The sequence below is a fragment of the Eretmochelys imbricata genome, chromosome 18, assembly GCF_965152235.1.
Source record: "Eretmochelys imbricata isolate rEreImb1 chromosome 18, rEreImb1.hap1, whole genome shotgun sequence".
NCBI classification, from domain to species: Eukaryota; Metazoa; Chordata; order Testudines; family Cheloniidae; genus Eretmochelys; species Eretmochelys imbricata.
The window spans coordinates 690,711-710,849 of record NC_135589.1 but is presented as its reverse complement, the minus strand read 5'-3'; the positions used below and the strand labels follow the sequence as shown (position 1 = coordinate 710,849).

The following is a 20,139-nucleotide window of genomic DNA, read 5'->3' as shown; positions in this document are numbered from 1 at the left end:
AGAGAGACACAGTGTGGGGATGCTACCTTTCTTCTGGGCTTAATTTGTTCAGGGCTGAGTCCCGGCAGCTGTGGGCCTGGCAGTTCATAGCCCTGGCACCTCTGCGCCTGGCAGTACATAGTCCTGGCACCTCTCTGGTAGGGTTGCCAGGCATCTGGTTTTTGACCAGAACACCTGGCTGAAAAGGGAACCTGGCGGCTCCAGTCGGCACTGATGACCAGGCAGTTAAAAGTCCAGTCGCTGCGCAACGGTTTGCCCGGGGCTAAGGCAGGTTCCCTGCCTGCCCTAGCTCCACACAGCTCCCGGAAGTGGCCGCCAGGTCCTTACGGCCCCTACATGCATGAGTGCCCAGGGAGGCTCCACGCGCTGCCCCCGCCCCAGTGCCAGCTCCACAGCTCCCATTGGCCGGGAACTGTGACCAAAGGGAACTGAGGGGGCAGCGCATGTGGGCACGAGGGCAGCACGCGGAGCCTCCCTGGCTGCACATGCACATAGGGGCTGCAGGGACCTGGTGGCCGCTTCCCGGGACCCTGCACCCTCTCCCGCACCCCAACGCCCTGCCCCAGCCCTGAGCCCCCTCCTGCAACCCAAGCCCCTCATCTCCAGCCCCATCCCAGAGCCCTCACCCCCCTCCCGCACCCCAACTTCCTGCACCCCAAACCCCCCATCCCCAACCCCACTCCAGATTCCACACCCCCAGCTGGAGCCCTCACCTCCCCCCTCCCCGCACTGCAACCCCCATCCCAGTGAAAGTGAGTGAGGGTGGGAGAGAGCGAGTGATGGGGGGGGGGTATGGATGGGGGAGCAGGGTCTTGGAGAAGGGGCAGGGCAGGGGTCGGCTTTGTGTGATTAGAAAGTTGGCAACCCTAACCTCTGGGCCTGGCAGTTCAGAGCCCCAGCATCTCTGGGCTTGCTGGATCACTTATGAATGTAAAAAAATTGCTTGAGCCCCGGCTCCTCTTTCATTACTAGTTAAGCACTGCTTTTCTTACCAAGTACAGGCTGTCCCTCCTAAACAGCAATGCTTGGGGTGACCGGGAATCATCGGCATCCCTCCTCTGGCTCAGATGGAGTCTTCCTAGCCCCATACCTGGCTTGTCTTACAGAAAACACCACATCAAACATGTCCAGCGAGGCCGAGCGCAAGGCCCAGCGCTATTACCAGTCCTGCATGAACGAGACCAAGATCGAGGAGCTGAAGGCCAAACCACTGATGGAGCTGATTGAGAAGGTAATCCCTCTCCACTCAAAGTGCCTGAAGAGGCTGGGGGTTCCACCATTCATACACCAGTTCCCACAGCACTGATGGCTGGGACTGGCATCGCTGCAGGTTCCCACAGCGGCTCCCAGACACTCTCTCGGCCAGAATCTCCATGTTAAGTCCCATTCTGGTTGTAAACTGCAAGACAGTCGGTTTGCATCTCTAATAATTGTGCAGTACAGGGTAAATGTCCTGGAACGGGAATGTCTGTCTTACCTCTCTGTATCATGGGCATGGACTACTCCTAGTGTCCAGATGGCCTATGTGGGCCATTTCACCCTCGGGGAGATCACCTCCTAAAGGGCTACCCTAGAGTAACCTCAGTTCAGGATATTTGCATCTTCCATGGCTTTGGTAGATGTTACAGCAGGTAGGCTGAGCCATGCAAGGGTGCAAATGGTGAGGGAGATTTTCAAAGGCACTTAGGTGCCTATCCCGCATTGACTGGCCATGGGAGTTAGACACCTAGCTGCCATTTGTGCCTTTGAAAATCTCACCCAGTACCTTCAGTGTTCAAGTCAGCAATGGGTCTGAAGAGGGAGACTCATCCCCACCTTTCTCCTCAGGACACTGTCCAACAGGACATGTATCCACCTAGGACATGGACTCTTCCCGGCAAAACTGAAGTGGGTGCCGTACTGAGTGGTCTGCGGATGTCATCGATCCATAAAGCTGGCAGGGCAGGGGAGCGAGTGTCTTTCACTAATTAGAAAGAAAAGGCTGCTCTTACCTGCCTAGTTGCCTAGCTCTTCCTGCTCCAGCACCTCCTACAGGCCAGGGGTACAAATAAAGCTCTAAACCTTGTGCATGTGGATGGGGTCCAATACACACTGTGCGGTAGTTCTTCCACTCTTGCTTTCAGAGCCTCCAGAAGCCAGCTGTGCAACTGAGATTGAATGAGGTCTGGTCTCTCCATGAAGCTTCCATTACTGGATGGCGAATATGCAATGAAGACCAAATGGCCTAAGGCACTAAGGCAGCCCATCAAACAAATGCCAAGTTACTCTGTATTTAACCAAATACCAAAAGATTACTGCCAGTTTCCAATCAGTACACCTTAACATCCCAAACTTTCCTTCCACTAGCTCAAAGGTCACTTGCCAGTACTTTATATACTTTGTAAAACCCCCTTTGGAAGCTTGAAAATGTTTCTCCCACTGGCTTGATCTAGCAAACTCTCTTCTAGTTAAATGTTAGTATCTGAAACCTCAGTGAGATCAGCATTGCTCTGAGACAAACTTATGTGGTGGAGCAAGCAGGAGGCAGTAAAAAATGCCCAGAATGTCACTTTTCTGTAGGAGCTACATTAAATCAAGATCCAGCTTCTTTATTAACCTTCCACGTGACAATGTTGGCTTCTAAATTCAATAGATAATATGATTCTGAGAACATCTATGCCCAAGTGTGGATTTTCAAACGCAGCAGCACTGTTCTATCTCTGTTCCCATTAAAGTGAAAGGGAGGTCTACCATTGATGGCCAACGCAGAGTGCTTTGGAAAATCTCACCCTGCATAACTGCTGAGAGTCAAGAAAAACTTTGGACCCTGGCTACCTGATTGCCGTGCTTAAAGTGGTCTGAAAAACCCAGGGGGTCAATCATCAATATCTGCCCATCCCCTTGTCCCAAATCAACCCTGTGCTCTGCAGCCCCCACAGCCATTCTCCCTCCTCCAGACCCACCATCAGTTCTGCCTCTACATCAGTTGTCCCCTACAGCCTCACCTCAGCTCCCCCAGCAGCTCTTCACCCCCTTTGCCCCTTCCCAGGCTGGGTGCAGTTTGGGGGCCAGGAGCAGAGGAGCCAGTCTGTTGTTCACAGGAGGGATGGAGGTAGAAGCGGGGAGCTGCCCTGAGCTGCTGGGCTCTTTTTGCACCCCCATCCTCGTCCATGAGAACAAATGTCAGCTGTTGGGGGAGCAGGGAAGAATTCGACATGGTTCAATCAGCTGTGATTGGCTGCTCTTCCTTGGGAGGCAGGCAAGGAGGGAAGCAGTTAATCGGAGGGAGGGGTCCCCAGGCATTACTGACATCGTGCACCCCTCAGCAACTGGCTGGCTATTCAGAATTGTTTTCGCATGTCCGTGACCACAGCACTTTAAGCACTGCCTCAGTATGTCCCATCTTTGGAGAAATGTAGACTGTACCTTTGTTCATTTTTCAAGACCTGCTGCTTTGAATAGGAAGGCAGGAGCAGGAGAGGAGTCAGGCTATAGACTCCTCAAGGCAGAAAGCAGCAATCTGGCCACTAAAAATCCAGTTGACAGTCAGTGTTCGATCCATGCTCCCACGAGTTTGTCTCCTTTTTTTGCTCAGCTCTAGGTGGTGCAACCAGTCCCTTGCACCATCTCCTTCACAGGAAACAAGACCCCTCCTCTGCACATCTAGGGCCCTGTCTCACCCATCTGTCTGGGGTTCTCCTTTCCCAGCTTGGTGGCTGGAATATCACGGGCCCCTGGGACAAAGATAACTTCAACGAGACCCTGCAGGAGGTCACGGCACACTACCACACCTCACCCTTCTTCTCCATCTACGTGAGTGCTGACTCCAAGAACTCCAACAGCAACGTCATCCAGGTGAGTGCAACAGCCTCATTCCTGAGAGAGGGTCCTTTCCTCACTTTGCATGGTCTTGTTTCACTGGGGTGAAATAGTGCCCCCCTGTAGTGAGAGCCAAGTCACTTGGCTACAGGGGTTTTGCTCGTACCTTAGCCACACTCTTCTCTTTCTCCATGCTGTGCACCTGTTCACTCCTGCTCTGTTTATTTTTCAGGTAGACCAGTCAGGACTCGGGTTACCTTCCAGAGATTATTACCTGAACAAAACGGAGAACGAGAAGGTAAGCGTCCATCTCCTCTCATGGTCTTCCTTGAAGCATGGATTCAGTATAGCAGTTAAGGACTACTTAACGCCTATGCTCTGCAAGATACATCTGTTTGAGCACCAGAAAGTCTTTGTGCATATTGAAAGGGAGGACCAGTGGCACCTTAGAGACTAACCAATTTATTTGAGCATAAGCTTTCATGAGCTACAGCTCACTTCATTTCCACTGAATGCATCCAATCAAGTGAGCTGTAGCTCACGAAAGCTTATGCTCAAATAAATTGGTTAGTCTCTAAGGTGCCACAAGTCCTCCTGTTCTTTTTGCGGATACAGACTAACACGGCTGCTACTCTGAAATTTGTGCATATTATTCACCTTCACTCTCAGCCCAGGAGCCACCATCAGTGACCCATCCTTCCCCGTGGGTGGAGGGTGGCCAGCTCCAGGGGCAAGATGGGACACAATGCTGGCATTTTAGAGGAGATGGGATTCTAACTGCTCACTATACCCCAGGCTGGCGACCTCACTGCTCAGCCATATAACTTCCCTAACTCTGGCTGCTGCTCTACCTCCATGCTCCATCCCCATGAACTAGTGGATCTTAAATTAAAAGGGAGAGGAAAACAAGCTAGCAGCTATGCATTGTGGAGGAGACAAAAAGTAGCCCTCTGAGCCATAAGAGTCATCTCAGTGGGAGCTGGAACTGGGGGATGGGACAGGAGTTATGCAGGGAGGGTTTATTTCTAGCCTGGTGTGGATAATAGATTAAACATAGGCAGGGAAGAGAGTCTCTCCATTGCTCAGTACCCAGCTGGCCTGTTGTCTCTGTCCTAGCAGGGCTGCTACAGGTGACTGGTTTCAGGCTGAGCCTTGGGGAATGAATTCAGGCCTTTCCCTCATTTCTCATTCCCAGCCAGGAGCAGCAACTAACAGCAGGGCCAATCACCTTATCTTCTTCTCCCGGGCGTCTAGGTACTTACTGGGTACCTGAATTACATGGTGCAGCTGGGCATGCTCCTGGGAGGGGCAGATGAGGAGGCCACCCGGCAGCAGATGCAGCAGATCTTGGACTTTGAGACAGCACTAGCCAACATCACCATCCCTCAGGAGAAGCGTAGGGATGAGGAAGTGATCTACCACAGAGTGACAGCCGGAGAGCTCAAGGTGAAGGCCGCAGCGGCACACACGCGCTCTGTGTGAGAGGCAGAGGCAGGTCCTTGGCAGTAGTGGAGGTGGAAGGGCTTCGCTGGGGAATGGGGGGGCCAGCTACATTTAGATCTTGATGCTGGTAGCCTGCCACTGGCAATGGGATACGCTTTGCCAATACCAAAGTGTTCCTACTGTGCTGGGGCGAGAAACACTGCAGAACATGCACCGTGCAAGCCGGGAACCACACTAACAGCTTCTCTTCTATAATGGTTCAGAAACCAACCTATAGATCATGTTCGTGTGAACCCGTCTATGTCCAAAAGCAAATGTGACTGCTAGGCCCACCACCTCCTTGCCTTCCCATGCCTAGCAGTGCTCTGGTGTCAGCCCATAACCCTGGATCTGAGACTTTTCAGAGACTCTGGTGTCAGCACACTGGTCTCACTGACCCAGCTCATGCCCAAGGCTGAGAAAGTTTAAAAAAAAAAAACCCACCTCAATTCACAAAAAAGCACTGAGCCCTTCTGGGAACCAAGCAACATGTTCTGGAAGCTCAGGTTGAACTTGGAAACCTAACCGTAGGCACCTGTGTTTGAAATGTTGGGCCAGGGTGCTGTGATCTATTGCCCAGCAGACTGCTGCTCCCGACCCCTGCTGCCCCATCAAGATCTAACTAACTGATCTCTGCTTTACTGCGTGAACAGCAAGAGTTTTCTCTCAAAGCCTCTCCATGCTGAGGGCCTGGCTAAATATATCAAACCCCCATGACTCTGGAGAGCCTGCTGTTACCTCGCTCCTGCTCCTCTAGGCCTAAACTTCGCCTGGTAGAATTCTCTCTTTGGAGAATGAATCTGAGCTTGCTGCCTAGAGGACCAGACCTGTAGTCTCTTACCAGCACTCCACTCAAATCACCCCTGTGTTTGAAGTCTTCAAAGTGGCAGGTTCCCTGATGGTGAAGGGCTAGGAGACTGGCCCTATGCAGTCCCCAGTACTGGAGTGTGCTGGGGGTGGGGTAGGAGCCGTAGCTGGAATGTGCTGCAGTCTGGCTATTCTGGGCTGATGAATGACTCCATCTTTGACTCTCTTGCTCTGTGGGCATATTTTTCCTCTGATCTGCAGCAGGTGACCTGGTGACATGCTGCCAGCATTGCACACTGTTTACACATAGCCTCTTGCCTTGCGCTGTTTCTGCTGTTAACCCAGCCATCTGCCACTGGTTCAATTGAGAGGCAGCTGTTTGCACAGTTTTGCGCACATGTGTGACAAGGATCACCTGTGATAATTGGGTGCTGCTGGACGATCAACATCTCCATGACATCCAAAGACTAACTTCTTGGTGGCTGGTATTTGCTGGGTCCCTGAATCCTTCGCCTGAAAGCTTGATGAGACGCTGTGTATCAACACAGTGAATGCACCAAGCTGGGCGTGGCATTCTTCTCCAGTAAAACTACAGGTTTCATACCTCTCCCACGCCAAGGGAGCTAGGAGCTAGGTGGGATTACTGTCTAGCACTTTGCAGCCTCACAGGTCAGTGTCAGTATCCCCATTTGCAGATGTTATTTCTCTCTGCCAGCATCTGCTGGGAAGTAGAAGTATACCGGCATACAAGATTTGGTTTCAAGCTTTTGTCACTAACAGCTGGGTACATAAAAGTGAGGGTGTTGGGATTCCTCCAGCAGCCACAAGCTGCTCTGAGAGACAGTGAGGCCCAGAGACCAAGGAGACAGGAGACCTGAGTTCCATTCCCAGTGTGGTCAATGACCCATTGCATGACCTTTGTGCCTCAGTGTCACCATCTGTACAAGTGAGATAATAATACTGACCTTCTTTTATAAATGTTTTGAGATCAACAGACAAAAAATGCTACAGAGGAGTGTAGGAGCTCTGCAGCCCTCACTAACACAGCGTGACTCTGTCCCTGCCAGGGGCTCATCCACTCTAAAAGTTTATGTGTCTGCTGTTGAGCTAAAAGAGATGCTCCTTTAACTCAAGTTGCAGAGGCTTGATTGCTGAGATTAAGAGGTCCCTGGTTCAATCCCTACTAATGGTGCAGCTGGGGGCATCATTACAATTGTTGTTATTCCTAGAGGAGTGGGAATAAGTTTACTCCACTTTCCACTTTGAGCACTCCATTTGCACCATTCTGGATTTATTACATCTTTTTTTTTTTCCTTTGAGAGGTCAAGACAGGAAATAATTCTGTCCCCTTCAACCTCTAGAAGCAGGAGTTGTCAAGGGAAGTCAACTGCAAATTCTGATTAACCCATTATAGGTTCATAGATATTAAGGTCAGAAGGGACCATTATGATCATCTAGTCTGACCTCCTACACAATGCAGGCCACAGAATCTCACACACCCACTCCTGTAATAAACTTCTCACCTATGTCTGAGCTATTGAAGTCCTCAAATCATGGTTTAAAGACGTCAAGGAGCAGAGAATCCTCCAGCAAGTGACCCGTGCCCCATGCTACAGAGGAAGGCTAAAAACCTCCAGGGCTTCTTCCAATCTGCCCTGAAGGAAAATTCCTTCCCGACCCCAAATATGGCAATCAGCTGAACCCTGAGCTTGTGGGCAAGATTCACCAGCCAGATACCCAGGAAAGAATTCTCTGTAGAAACTCAGATCCCACCCCATCTAACATCCCATCACAGGCCATTGGGCCTATTTACCATGAATAGTTAAAGATCAATTAATTGCCAACATCATGTTATCCCATCATACTATCTCCTCCATAAACTTATTGAGTTTAATCTTGAAGCCAGATAGGTCTTTTGCCCCCACTGCACCGCTTGGAAGGGCTATTCCAGAACTTCACTCCTCTGATGGTTAGAAACCTTCATCAAATTTCAAGTCTAAACTTCCCAATGGCCAGTTTATATCCATTTGTTCTTGTGTCCACATTGGTACGGAGCTTAAATAATTCCTCTCCCTCTCCGGTATTTATCCCTCTGATATATTTATAGAGAGCAATCATATCTCCCCTCAACCTTCTTTGGGTTAGGCTAAACAAGCCAAGCTCCTTGAGTCTCCTTTCATAAGACAGGTTTTCCATTCCTCAGATCATCCGAGTAGCCCTTCTCTGTACCTGTTCCAGTTTGAATTCATCCTTCTTAAACATGGGAAACCAGAACTGCACACAGTATTCCAGGTGAGGTCTCACCAGTGCCTTGTATAACAGTACTAAAACCTCCTTATCTCTACTGGAAATACCTCGCCTGATGCATCCCAAGACCAGATTAGCTTTTTTCACAGCCATATCATATTGATGGCTCATAGTCATCCTGTGGTCAACCAATACATCAAGGTCCTTCTCCTCCTCTGTTACTTCTAATTGATGCGTCCCCAGCTTATAACTAAAATTCTTGTTATTAATCCCTAAATGCATGACCTTACACTTCTCACTATTAAATTTCATCCTATTACTATTACTCCAGTTTACAAAGTCATCCAGATCCTCCTGTATGATATCCCAGTCCTTCTCTAAATTAGCAATACCTCCCAGCTTTGTATCATCCGCAGATTTTATTAGCACACTCCCACTTTTGCCGAGGTCAGTAATAAAAAGATTAAATAAGATTGGTCCCAAAACCAATCCCTGAGGAACTCCACTGGTAACCTCTCTCCAGTCTGACATTAGATTGAGGGGGACGTGTTTTCCTCACTCTTGAGGGATAATAGCTTGCATCTCTGCATAAAAAGGGAAGGCAGCTGGCTGAGCCTGGACATACAGGACCAATTTAAGTCATCAGTAATTTAGAACAACAGCAATCCGTTATAAAAACATCTATCTTGCATGCAGTGGCAGCGAGCTATGGTCTATTCCTCACTGAAACTGCCTACCAGTTCAGGTTCCTCTTGGAGGAGTCCTCGGACCATAGCTAAAGACCCTGGAGCAGCCTAGTCCATCTGACCCCAACTGCAAGACATGTTCTCAAAATAAGATCCATCCATGGTTGACCTGACACAGCAGCTGTTTCCTCCCTCACACGCCTGGCTTCAGACACACATCAGTGAAGCTAAAGGTAAAACACGTGCTTTAATTCATGCCTTTGGAGTGAAGGTGTATTTAAAGGACACATATAGCCAGGGATCATAGCTGCCCTGCAGACTGGCCCTTGGGCTAACAGTCTGTCCAGGTAACTTAGCCCTGCCTCCTGTGCGCTGTGTCTCATTGGGTGGGCAATATATAGTTCTTTACCTCTGCCTCTCTTCCAGAACCTGGCGCCAGCTATCAATTGGATGCCTTTCCTCACCACTGTGTTCTACCCGGTGGAACTCAATGAATCCGAGCCAGTGGTGGTCTATGCCAAAGAGTACTTGGAGCAGGTCTCCAGCCTCATCCAAGCCACGGACAGATGGTGAGAGCTCTTACCTCTGAATGGCAATGCAGGTATAGGAAACATCATGCAGGATCCAGTCTGCATACCAAGAAACACTTAGGGTACGATACTGTTATACCCTGCAAGAGATGGCAATAACCTCTCCACCAATCACATCTCTCCCACATCAGAGGGGGCTTACGGAGCAAGGTGCCACTCGGGGTATGTCTATGCATATGGCGCTGCAGCAGCCCAGCTGTACGAATACAGCTGCAGCGTGTCTGTGAAGAGGCTGTATGCCAACAGGGAGCTCTCTCCCGTTGGCATTAAAAAACCCTCCGCAAGCTGCAGAAGCTATGTCATCAGGAGAGGCTCTCCTGTAGCCTTAGGCTGTGTCTACACTAGAGAGTTTACAGTGGCAGAGTTACACTGCTCTCAGGTCTCCCGTGTAGTTGCTCGGTGCCGACGGGAGAGAGCTCTCCTATCGACATAATCCACCCCCAACGAGCAGCAGTAGCTATGTTGGCAGGAGAAGCTCTCCTGCTGACATAGCAATGTGCACACTAGTGCTATGCCGGCATAATGTATGTCTCTCGGTGGGGGTGGAATATTCATCCCCCTGAGTGACTTAAGTTTTGCTGACATAAGTGGTAGGGAGAGCTCAGTGGTTTGAGCATTGGCCTGCTAAACCCAGGGTTGTGAGTTCAACCCTTGAGGGGGCCATTTAGGGATCTGGGGCAAATATTGGGGCAGGGGCTTGGACTAGATGACCTCCCAAGGTCCCTTCCAACCCTGATGTTCTATGATTCTATGACACAGCCTTAAGTATCATGCCATACCCTAGCCACTCCCTCAGGAATGCTGGGTTTATCCACACTTGAAATGCTACAGTGACACAGCTACACCGCTGTAGTGCTTCAGTGTAGACGCTACCTCAGCAGCAGCAGGGGTTCTCCAACTGGCATGAGTAATTCACCTCTTCCGTTGGCCTAGCACTGTTTACACCAGGATTTGGGTCGGCTTAACTATGTCGCTCATGGGTGTGGATTTTTCACATAGCTGAGTCGACCTAACTTGGTAGTGTAGACCAGGCCTTGGCCAGCCAGAGGTGGCCTTGGAACCCAGGAGTCCAAGTGCAGCCGTGCACAGTGCTACCAATGTTCTGTGCCGTTTGCATCAGGAGGCCATGTTTGGGGGAGGGGGGCCGGAAAGGTTTTGAGACACTTTGGGACACTGTAAGTCAGAGCAGAATCCCCCCTTAGGGCACCAGATACTGTGCCAGGGCATCGAGTGCTCCCACCCTCTTTCTTTTGCTGTAGTAGAAAGAGAGCCTAAGACATAAGCCCTTGTTTAAGAGGTCTGGTATGAGGCCTGAACTAAAGTAGTGGGCAAGCTTTGCTGATATAAAGCAAAGTTAGCAAAAGCCAGGCTGTGGGCAGATGTCCAGCTCTCTCTGTCTGCGTGCAGGGTCACAGAATCTGTCTGCGCAGAGGTGGAATGGCACACAGAGAGAACACACATGCAGCCAAACATCTGACTGCCGATGCAAAGACCTTCTTCCTCGCAAACACCCCTGTGTAGTTTATTTGCAGTGTTTTAATTCCTCCATCCATACAAAGCAGTATCTCCACACTTTTATACACCATATCTCAACTTTCTAACCCCTTCTCCAGAAGCTGGGGGCGGGGAACTGGTCCCTCCTTCCAGAGAACTCCCCTTGGTCAGGCCCTGCTAGCCGCTATTTCTTCTGCTTCTCCTATCCTTGCACTTCCTTCCTGTGTTTTTTATCCAGTCTCCTTGTTCATGGGCTAATTAGCTCATTAGCTTCTCTCCCCCAGTCTGATCTGGTAATGGGGAACTCCTCTCCTTAATCAGGCCCTCGCAGTGGGCCTGACTGATTAAACAGTGACCAGAGAGCTAGTGGGTCAGTGGCTGATTCCCAGCACCCTGTCACAGGGACCAAGTGGCTGACCCCCTTGTAGAGCAGAACAACAAAGGTCGGGGGGACTTGACTCCATAGAATAGTTGGGAACTTCCATGTTTTGTAGAAAATCTTTTTATTCTCTCTTCCATTGAAGCCTTCTGAACAGCTACATGATCTGGAACCTGGTGAGAAAAACCAGCTCCTTCCTGGACCAGCGTTTCCAGGATGCAGAGGAGAAGTTCATGGAAGTCATGTATGGGACCAAGAAGGCGAGTCTGTGGGGGAACAAGGGGGAGATGGGAGAGAAACTACATAACAAAACATGCGTCACTACCCAAGACAGTCTTCTGTCCCCACCCCCAAATCACCGTGCCTCCTAGCTTAAAATCTTCCAGGCTGCTCTCCTTCAGCCTAGCAGGTCGCTCCAAAGGGCTCCCACTTCCCACGGTGATGGAGGTGCTCCACAGCTTCATCCATACGTAGGAGGAGACATGGGCTTTCCGTTTACGTGGGGCTGCCCTTCTAATTTGGCCGGGCCGCAAGCTGTTTGCATGGAGGAAAGGGCAGAAATTCCTCCATTTCTTCCCCGCTGTGGGAAGGCCTGGCACAGGGCAGTTCCCTGCTGCTGGCTGTAGAGAGTGCTGGCCCAAGAGTTGCAGAGTTTGGGTGGGGTGCCTGGCCCCATGCAGTCACTTGCCTTGCCTCTGCCTCCTCACTAAAGACTGGTGGAGGCCACCTCAGTCGTTTCACAATGGATCCAGCTGTCCAAAGATATAGTGTCCCCACCCACTGCACTGAGCTCTTTGTGAAGTGGGGGAGGTTGCACCACAGAGCTGCCGAATACCACTGTAAGAGTGAAGCAGGATCGCTCCCTCCTCCAACCAGCCTGTGAACTGACTTCCCAGCCCACTCACAGTCCCTGGAGCCCTGACTTCTTCCCAGGCAAGCGGTTAGGACCAGATGCCTGGAAGAGGGAGGAGTTATTTTGCAGTCTGGCCCAGCCTGGCTGAACTGCAAATCCATCCAGGATCATCTGGGTGACTGCTCTTATCATGCTGAGATAAGAGCAGCCTCTGAAGCACTCGGACAAGGCGTGAGGATGGTTTTATTGCACCTTTGAGGGGAAGGAGATGGCAGGACGGGGGAGTCTCTGGGCCTCATGTGGTCCTGGGGGGCAGGCACTCACCCAGTCCCATGGTGGGAGGGTGGGAGGAAGGAATGGGACAGCAGGGCATAGAAATGACCATCTCAGGGGCGCGAAAGAGAGGCCTTAGCAGGCTTGAGTGATGGGAGTGTCTCTCTGAAACTCTCATGGCTAAAGTAAGGGAGAGTGGGAGGCGAGATCCCCTCTGCTTCCTGCAGGCCCGCCGACAGTGGGGGGCAAAGGGGGCAATTGCCCAGGGTCCCGAGCGATTTAAACCTGCTTCCTACCCACCCTCACTCCGCACCGCTCCCAGAAGTAGCTGATGTCCCTGGGCAGGGGGGGTCTCTGCGCGCTGCCCCCGCCCTGAGCGCCGACGCTGCAGCTCCCATTGGCCGAGAACCGCGGCCAATGGGAGCTGTGGAGGCAGTGCCTGCAGGCAGCAGTGCGCGGAGGACCCCCTGGGAGCTGCTGCCAGAGGGGTGTGCTGGTCGCTTTTGGGAGCCACCCAAGGTAAGCGCCAACCCCCTCACTCCCTGACCCAGTCTAGAGCCTGCACCCCACACCCCCTCCTGCACCCAAACTCCCTTCCAGAGCCCACACACCAACCCCCTGCCCCAGCCTGGTGAAAGTGAGTGAGGGTGGGGGAGAGTGAGCGACGGAGGGAGGGGGATGGAGTGAGCTGGGGGCAGGGCCTCAGAGAAGGGGTGGGCCGGAGCGTGGTCTCAGGGAAGGGAAGGGGCAGGGGGCGGGGCAATGGTCTTTGGGTTTGCGCGATTAGACCGTTGGCAGCCCTACCGGGCGGGCATGTGGGAGCCCTGGCCATGCTGGAAGAGCGCACCCATCAGCAGAGCTGGCAGTTCTCTGGGCACCACCCAAAATTCAGGTGGACCCCGTCCGCGCAGGCGCGGCTTGTGTGTGCGAGGGGGCCCATTGACTATTCTGCCCTGGGACCCAGAATTGCTGTCAGCGGGCCTGGCTTCCTGCCTTGGCTAAGCAGTATTCTTTCCCCACACACATGCACAAGTGCCCTTCTGTCCCCACACAATCCCCCCCCCACACAGAGCCCCCCCTTCTGTGCCTCTCCTTCCCTGGCTTGGCTAAGCAGGACCCCCAGCTCCTGCTCCGTAGCTGGTGCACTGAAAGCACCCTCTCCTGTTTAACCCACTGCTCCCAGCCCTGTGTCAGAGACCTCTCTGCAAAACCTGTGTCTGGCAGGCTGCAGGAGTAACTGGTTTAATCATTGCTCTTCTCCCCCCACAGACCTGTCTGCCACGCTGGAAGTTCTGCGTCAGCGACACAGACAACAGCCTGGGCTTTGCGCTGGGAGCCATGTTTGTTAAAGCCACGTTTGCAGAGGACAGCAAGAAAATAGTACGTCCCCACCTCCTACTGGATTACTGGGCTGGCTCACAGGCCAGTGAGGAGTGACTCTAGAGCCAGATGGATTTACTGTCTCTCGAGTCACCTTGCATGTGAAAGTGAAACTCCCCAAAATGGTGTTTAAAGCTTCAAACAACAGCACAGTGTGGACCCCATAAATGCCTCTGGAAAATCTGTGTCTGGGGGTAGAGGAAAAGGGTTGGTGTTGTGCCCCGAATCAGTCACAGCTCCAGTAACTAACTGCTGCCAACCACTGCCACCACCAAACCTGTATAATGGGGACAAGAGAAATCCCTAGTATTTCTATAGCACTTCACAGGGAGCTCTTGCCATTTCCTAGATGGGGAAACTGAGGTACAGAGGGACATGACTGGTCCAAGGTCACACAGTGAGTTAGCAGCAGAGCTGGAGCAGAACCTAGATCCTCTGGCTCCTAATCCTGTGCCCTACCCACTGCTCCATGCCATTTCTTGGGAGAACTGGCAGTTCTTCTGTTTGGAAAGGGACCATCTATCTCATCCCCAGACTATCCAGTGCAGCAGACTGAGGACATTGTCCCAAATGGACATGCCGGATTGTCATTACATGCTGCAGGGCTACAGGCCATGCTCTAGGAGCAGATCTCACCAAAGCTGGAGAGGCTGCAGACTTAAGGCTCCCTCCATAATGTCCCTTATGCTCTCAGTGACCTACTTAACTCCCCTCATCCTGACAGCCTCCTGGCTAGATGATCAAAACCCACTTTCTTTTTCTGACCTACGTTTGTCCTTCTTTTGGCAGAGCCCAAAACACACGTACACCAGCCCCCATTGCGCCTAATGGCACTTGGGCCAGCTTGACCTTCTTGTCTCCTGCAGCGGCATTCTCCCATCAGCAGCAGCTCTGCTATGGGGGGCGTTTGCTTCTCCGTGTGGGTCCCAAACAAGAACCAAGCCACTAGTTCATTGTTGCAATCTACCAGTTTCAAAGTAGGTCATATTTTTAGGAGTGAATTCTGGACAGCACCCCAACCATCTGGGCCCTTCATATCCTGTCTACAGCTGGGTCTGGTGGAGGTTGTTCTATCTCCCCACAGCTATTTCAAGAGACTTTTACTTAGTCTTTGATCCTGTAGAGCAGGGTAAATATTTGGGCTTCCAGCTGACACAAGACCTCTTATTTTGTCTAGGCCGAGGAAATGATTACAGAGATTAAAACTGCCTTTGAGGAAAGCCTGGCTACTCTGCAGTGGATGGATGAAGAGACGAGGAAATCTGCCAAGGAGAAGGCTAGTGGTGTTTAAGCAAGGCACAGTCTCCCCTCACTCTGTGCCTTGGGGGAGCTCTGTACAGCCCCTAGCATTTCCACCATGAGATTCCAACTGGTTTCAAGCAGATCTTGGCATTTTCCTTTTGCCTCCTCAGAGCTGGGGAGCTCTCACATTAATTTGTTTTCAGTATTTATTACCCATCCTTGGCTGTTGCCTTGCTAGCCTGCGGGGTCCAGGGCCATGATCGTCTAAACACCGTAAATTGTAAATCCCAATAACCCAAGATTTGTGATCCCATAAACGTGTGTAGACCTCTCTGCCTAACAAGTCTAGGCTCCAGTAGGTGACGCATAGAAAAGACTCAAAATGAGGGGGACACCGATTATTCATGCAAGAAAGTTAAAAATGCTGTGGGATCCCTTCCATCCATGTAAACCCCCCTCTCCGTGGCCATGGTTCCAGGAGCCTGCATATCTGATGCAAATAATTTTCAGCAATAAAAGTGAGTTGTGAGAAGTGACACAGATCTGGATGGAAAGTAAGGAACTTGAGATTACCATGTATGACAGCCCTTGGAATTAGAGCCCTGTGGTCACGCTGGACTCTTTCCCCACCTACCCTGAACAAACCCACAGGATGTGCACAGATCAGAGGAACAGCCTTGTGCAACCCTTATAAGTTACTCTTCTCTCTTTCCAACTTCAACCCAGGCAGATGCAATCTATGACATGATTGGCTACCCCAAGTTTATCCTGGATCCCAAGGAGCTGGACAAGGTGTTCCATGATGTGAGTTGACTGGCTACACACTCCCATGTCTGAGTTTCCTCTACTGCTCCTCTCTTGCCCCCCACTGTAGGAATCCACTGGGGAAACTTCTGCCCCATGTGAAATTCTGATACAGTAGCCCTTACAAATAGACCAGCCTCAAAATTAAACCTCCATGATTCAAAATGTGTCCTAAACCAATTCATCTGCGGCCAAGAAACTTAATATTGCCAAAGTCTCTCTTATTATTGTTGCATGTGTTTATGACCCCCATCACTGCAGTATCTGGGCACTTGATGAATTTAAGACTGGGTTCCTTCTAAAAGGAGAAACTCTTCTCCACTTCCTGTGCCCTGTGGAGAGGACTTCTCACCTGGTTAACCGGGAAACTCCTTTGTGAAATGGTGCAGCTTAACCTCCATTCTGAAGGCCATGAGACTCCACCTCCTTTCTGTCAGCAGCACGTTCCAGGGTTCTGTGGGAACAGCTCTCCTGAGTGCAGCTGTGTCCTTGTTTATTGTGGCCTATACACAAGGAGCTTGCAATCGACCCAGGGTAGTACTGCCAGCCAGCATGTGGGTGGTGACATGCTGGGTTCAGTGTCCACCCCAGTAAAAGTGCATTGCAGCAGCCCAGCCCAAGGTGACCAGCACAAGGATTGTTGGTTGGCTACATGGCTGATAGGGAAACCTGTAGCACACTGGGTATTTTTGGTCACTGCTATAAGCTGAGTATCCTGGAGAGAATTCTTAGCAACTGACAGCCTGGCAGGATAATGCCTTCTGTAGAAGTCACCAGTGGTGAAGCCAGATTTTGCAATCCAAGGGCTGATGGGTCATTGGCAGGCTCCACCAGACAGGACAATGACACCTTTGTTATGTCTATTGGCTTTTAGTTTTTTAAAACCATCCTCACTCCTGAGAAGAACCTCCTGGTTCCCCAGTACACAAGTTAATTGACCATTTTGCCTTTCTGACCAGCCTGAGCTGCACAGCCAACAGCTCGTGGTGCTTTCTCAGCTGCAGCAGCCTAAGCCTAAAAATCTCACAGAACTACCCAAGGTGCAGCTCGCTACTTACAGTAAACTGAACAGACTGGTATGCACGCAGTTCACCTTCTAAACAGTGCCATCCAGTGAACTGAGCGGCAGATGCAGCCTCCCTAGTCAATGGGTGCACTCCCGCCTCCTCCTCCTGGCCCCGCTGCGGGGGCACCAGCCATCCACAGCTGCATCCTCTGCCCCAGCCCACCACACTAATCCCAGCCCACTGTGGAGGGAGGCCCCGGCAGGGGTGCAGCTGGGGAGTGAGCCAATCCTGCAGCTAGGCTTGCCAGCTGTCCAGTTTTCGACTGGAACATCTGGTCGAAAAGGGACCCTGGCAGCTCTGGTCAGCACTGCTGACTGGGCCATTGAAAGTCCGGTTGGCAGAGCAGGCTGGCTCCCTACCTGGCTCTGCTCAACTCCTGGGAAGCTGCCAGCATCTTCCTCTGGCTCCTAGGCAGAGGGATAGCCATGAGGGCTCTGCGCGTTGCTCCCACTCCCAGCACCAGTTCAGCAGCTCCCATTGGCCAGGAATCACAGCCAATGGGAGCTGAGGGGGCGGCGCCTGCAGCGCCCAGAGCCACATGGTCGTACCTCTGCCTAGGAGCCAGAGGAAGATGCTGGCAGCTTTCCGGGAGCCACCTGAGGTAAGCACCGCCCGGAGTCCACACCACAAACCCCCTCCTGCATCCCAAACCCCAGCACCACCCCAGAGCCCAACCCCCAACCGGACTCCTCACCCCCCCGCCCCAGTCCGTATCCCCCTCCTGCACTCTGAACCCTTCATTACTAGCCCCAGCCCGTATCCCCCTCCCGCACTCTGAACCCTTCATTACTAGCCCCAGCCCAGAGCCCATACCCCCTCCCACACCCAACCCACTGCCCCAGCCTGGAGCCCTCTCCTGCATCCCCCCATCTCTGGCCCCACCCTAGAATCTGCACCCCCAGCCGAAGCCATCACCACCTCCTGCACCCCAATCCCATGCCCTAGCCTGGAGCCCCCTCTTGCACCCCAAACCCCTCATCCCCAGTCCCACCCCATAGTCCGTAGCCGGAGCTCTCACCCTTCTCACACCCTGCCCCAGCTGGTGAAAATGAGCGAGTGAGTGAGGTTGGGGGAGAGCAAGCGACTGAGGGAGGGGAGATGGAGTGAGCGGGGGGCATGGCCTCAGAGAAGGGGCGGGGCAGGGCGTGGGGCAAGGGTGTTTGTTTTTCTGCCAATAAAAAGTTGGCAACCCTACCTGCAGCTTCTGTCCCATGGAACTGGGCCCAGCTCCCCACTCCTGGCGCTGCGACCTGGTGCAAGGGGGTGCAGCACCATTCAGGTTTGGCCCAGCCACACCTCTGTAATGATGGGCGGGAGGCTGGGCCAAATCTGAGTGAGTGGCATTGCAACCTGGTTCCAGGGTCGCAGTGCCAAGCAGCTCGATGAGCCATGTCACAGCGCCTGGAGCCGGGAGCTGGGCCCAGCCCAAGGTGACAGAAGCTGCCCCGTCCAGATGAGTGCAGGGTGGGTTCGTTCCCCAGCCCTGTATGAAAATTCATGTCATCCACCTTTTGTCAAGTGCATAATGTTCGTAGAAAGGCATCACACACACACCACAAGGCGATTGCCCCTCTCCCTGCCTTTTAGCTCTGTCACTGGAAATCACTGTGGTTCTAGCCAGTTCTGGACGTGATAAGCACCATCTCAGTCTTATTTGGGTTGGGGCTGAGCAAGCTGTGACACATCTCTCTAGGTCAGCGGTTCTCAAACCGCGACCCAATTAGCACACAGCTGCGGCCCAGCTCAGCTGTGTGCTAAAGGCTGTGTGCTGTGAGCTCCAGGCTACTAGCAGGCTCCTGGCTGCCAGGTCCCAGCTGTCCTGCCAGGCAGCGGCTCCGGCTTGCCAGCTCCCAGCTGGGCTGCCCTGCCGACCCTGCATGGCACGGCACAGGGTCCTAGCAGGGTCCGGGTCAGGGTCCTGGCTGCCTCCCCTCCTCTCTCCGCCCGCATTGGGACTCAGGGCCTGGGCAGCCGGTTGCCACCCAGCCCCCTGCAATGGGGCTCAGGCTCCCGACTCCACTGCCGCGCAGTGGGGCTCAGGGTCAAGACTCCTGGCTCCCCTCCCACCCGGCGGGCTGCTGGCTCCCCTTCCATGTGGCAGGCTCAGGGGTCCGCACTCCCAGCCCCTTTGCTGAACGGCGGGGCTCAGGGTCCAGGCAGCTGGCTGCCACACACACACACCCCCAATGGTGGGGTCCAGTGGTCAGGGTCCTAGCAGCCCCCCACCCACTCCCACAGCGGGGGTCATGGTCACCACGCGCCAGGGTCCGGATCCCTGCCCCCTACCCAGTTCTCCACTCCTGGCTCATTCTATGGAGGGGTCTGAGGGCACTGAGCATAGGGGTTTATGGGTGGGGGGCACAGTGTTTCTCAACCTGCAGCCCAGCTAACACTTTCTGGGCCGCATATAAATAGGTTGAGAACTACTGGTCTAGGTCGTCCCCACAGTCCATGAGCGAACTCTTTGGTCAGGGCTTGCTGGGAAGAGAGTGGAGCTGGGTGTTATCTGTCTATGGACAGCCCTGGAGTCTGCAGTGTGTCCTCGTGCTGTCCTATGGCCAAACGTCAGCATTCCTACGAACGGGGTGAGACTGAGCCCTGAGGGACACTGTATGTTAGATGCCTAGAGACAGAAGAACAGCTGCCCATTGCAAACCTTTGAGACCTGTGTGCAAGGTACAGATGCCACTCTGCGATGCACTCAGATACTGTAGTGATGGGCACTGTATGAGCCCCTAGCCAGACAGCTGCAGGGTGCAGACAGTAACAGCGGGGGATACTGGTCTCGGGTCACACTGGTGGCTCTCTCTCCAGGACTGATGGGTTTGGGTTTTGCAGTATGAAGCTGTCTCCAGTCTCTACTTCGAGAACGTCATGCAATTTTATAACTTCTCTGCCCAAGTGGCCGCTGACCAACTACGGAAACCTCCAAATCGGGACCAGTAAGTCCTCCCCTGCCCTGCCTTTCCCTGCTAGGGGTTGGGGGAGTCTCCTCTGAGACGTGGGGACATACTCTAGGCCCTAGATTATACAATTA

At 52.6% G+C, this 20,139-nt stretch overlaps 1 protein-coding gene across 4 annotated transcripts in view; it reads left to right on the top strand.

Annotated features, from left to right (window-relative positions):
- The window catches only part of ECE1 (endothelin converting enzyme 1), a 119,061-nt gene that overhangs the window by 87,160 nt on the left and 11,762 nt on the right, over positions 1 to 20,139 (top strand). For all 4 annotated transcript variants that reach the window (XM_077837228.1, XM_077837229.1, XM_077837227.1 and 1 more), the window contains 10 exons: positions 1,107 to 1,231; positions 3,688 to 3,834; positions 4,031 to 4,096; positions 5,053 to 5,244; positions 9,447 to 9,589; positions 11,629 to 11,743; positions 13,879 to 13,989; positions 15,167 to 15,265; positions 15,958 to 16,035; positions 19,941 to 20,044. In XM_077837228.1, coding sequence (XP_077693354.1) covers positions 1,107 to 1,231; positions 3,688 to 3,834; positions 4,031 to 4,096; positions 5,053 to 5,244; positions 9,447 to 9,589; positions 11,629 to 11,743; positions 13,879 to 13,989; positions 15,167 to 15,265; positions 15,958 to 16,035; positions 19,941 to 20,044 — 1,180 coding nt within the window. The remainder of the gene's footprint in view (positions 1 to 1,106; positions 1,232 to 3,687; positions 3,835 to 4,030; positions 4,097 to 5,052; positions 5,245 to 9,446; positions 9,590 to 11,628; positions 11,744 to 13,878; positions 13,990 to 15,166; positions 15,266 to 15,957; positions 16,036 to 19,940; positions 20,045 to 20,139) is intronic.